This window comes from Hydra vulgaris, chromosome 08, assembly GCF_038396675.1.
Source record: "Hydra vulgaris chromosome 08, alternate assembly HydraT2T_AEP".
NCBI classification, from domain to species: domain Eukaryota; kingdom Metazoa; phylum Cnidaria; class Hydrozoa; order Anthoathecata; family Hydridae; genus Hydra; species Hydra vulgaris.
Genome location: NC_088927.1, coordinates 41137501 through 41140000, shown reverse-complemented (window position 1 = coordinate 41140000; position 2500 = coordinate 41137501). Strand labels below are relative to the sequence as shown.

The following is a 2500-nucleotide window of genomic DNA, read 5'->3' as shown; positions in this document are numbered from 1 at the left end:
AGTTTTAAATTTCATCTACCAGAACTTTAATTGCAAATTAAATCTTTTGAAAATGTTTTACATAGTTACAATTTTGACAAGAATAAAGAATATCGTATTTTTCTTAAAATTTTTTATGCATTTATTGCTAATACAAAGTTTGAAATATAATATAATATAACATAATATAATATATATATATATATATATATATATATATATATATATATATATATATATATATTGGCGTCTTTATTACCATCATCATTAAAGTTATATATTATTTTTAACTCAGGTTAACACCTGATGTGGGTAACCACTTGTACGCTCCTCAATCTATACTACAGCAGTTAATTCATATTTTATTACATAGCGTGAATACATTTCAGAATTTAGATTTAAATTACATTAAATTTAACAATTAAAAATGCTGATAAATTATGTAAATTAATCGACAGAAAAATGTTTTTAAATAATTTAAAGGTGTGTATTTTTCACTCAGCAATAAAAAAAAAGAAACATTTGTTTTTTTATTAGTTGTATAGCATAGATCATGAGATAACTTTATTTCAAATCAAGTTTATGTCATAAATGTTATAACAAGCCATTGCAAGGGGATGTCCAAAAACAGATTCCACTCAAAGAGATCAAAAACCGAAGACATTATAAGTTAGTTTAAATAATTCTATGTTTATGCTGTGATAATTTATAGTAATTTTAATTAAAAAAAAAATACCTTATTTAAAATTTATATTTGTAATTCTTTTAAAAAAAGTTTAATCGAAAAATAGTATAATAATAAAATTTAAGTTAGTAAATATTAAGTTGATAAAATGAAGTACTGAAAGTTTTTTTTTAAGTAAAACAAAGAAATATAGTTACATAAGAAAAAATCTCGAATCATAATCTTTATTCTTTTAGTTTTGTATGCTTAATAACGATAAAAATGTTAACATTAAGTTTTAAAAAGTATAAAAGGACTAAAAGAAAATAATTTTACCTAACATTGTCCCCCATAATACTTTTTTAACTATATTATAAGTTATGTTATTTAAAAAATCTTTAAAGAAGCATGGATAAATATTCATATTATTTATTATAAAACACATTTCTTATAAACCCTTGCATTTGTCCCACGTATTTCTTTATATTTATATTTTGTTATTATTGTTATTATTATTATTATTTTTAATAACTTTTTAAGGTTTTCCAAAAAGACCAAACGGTCTTATCACAGAGCACTGCGATGAAACATTGCCAGTGTCTCTTGTCTAACCAAAGCCGGTATTGAACCTCGAAACTCTTATTTCTGAGCCAGAATTCTAACCACTGCGCTGCGGCTGTTTTTAATATTTTTGTCATAAAACACGTTTTTTGAACCCACTCATTCTTCGTCGTATTCTTAGTGTTTATTAGAAAATAGTTTTTCTAATAAACACTAATAAAAAACAATAAGTCAATAGTGCAAAATAGATGTGGATAATATTTTAATAAAACATTTATTTTACTTTTAATCTATTTTATATATAAAAACCCTTAAATAAATTCACACATGGCTAAAAAAACTTAGATTAATCATGGGACCCAGCAAGCACATCACGTTGGGCCAATATCAAAACAACGCAATGTAGTATGTTAGCCAGGAAGATACTGTTTATAGGACAAGCTTAAACTGATATTTTAAGAAGGATATAACTCTATATTGTATGTTTTGATCATTGAGGTGCTTCATGAAGATCTTGTCACAGAGCATCATCAAAGAGCATTTAAAGTTTTCGCTTTTTTTCTATACTGATATCACATGAGCAGAGAAGATATCGAACTCATGATTCTGAAACAAGCACTATAATATAATATACATATACATATATATATATATATATATATATATATATATATATATATATATATATATATATATATATATATATATATATATATATATATATATATATGTATATATATATATATATGCATATATATATATATATATATATATGTATATATATATATATATATATATATATATATAATATATATCTATACATATATATATATATGTATATATATAAATATATATATATATGTATATATATAAATATACATATATATATATATATATATATACATATATATATATATATATATATATACATATATATATATATATATATATATATATATATATATATATATATATATATATAAACATATATATATATATATATATATATATATATATATATATATATATATATATATATATATATATAAACATATATATGCAATTACGCAACAATTAAAATAAATAAACAATGCAATTATAAAACGAATATATATATCCAGAAAAAGATATTTATAAGACACCATAGTTTGCTATAATGGTGTTATAAATGAAATGCATATTATTATGGGCATATAAGGATGATGGTAAAGTTAAACTAAGTTAAAGACTAAGTTTTTTTTAAACCGAAGACGTTTTTTTTTTTAAACTGACTCAAATAGACTTAAGATTCATGAA

General features: G+C 20.7%; 1 protein-coding gene across 1 annotated transcript in view; it reads left to right on the top strand.

The window, feature by feature from the left end:
• Positions 1 to 511: 511 nt before the first annotated feature.
• The window catches only part of LOC105847444 (somatostatin receptor type 2), a 5162-nt gene continuing 3173 nt past the window's right edge, over positions 512 to 2500 (top strand). The window contains exon 1 of the mRNA XM_065803727.1: positions 512 to 648. Within this exon, the coding sequence (XP_065659799.1) occupies positions 597 to 648 (52 nt within the window). The 5' untranslated portion in view covers positions 512 to 596. The remainder of the gene's footprint in view (positions 649 to 2500) is intronic.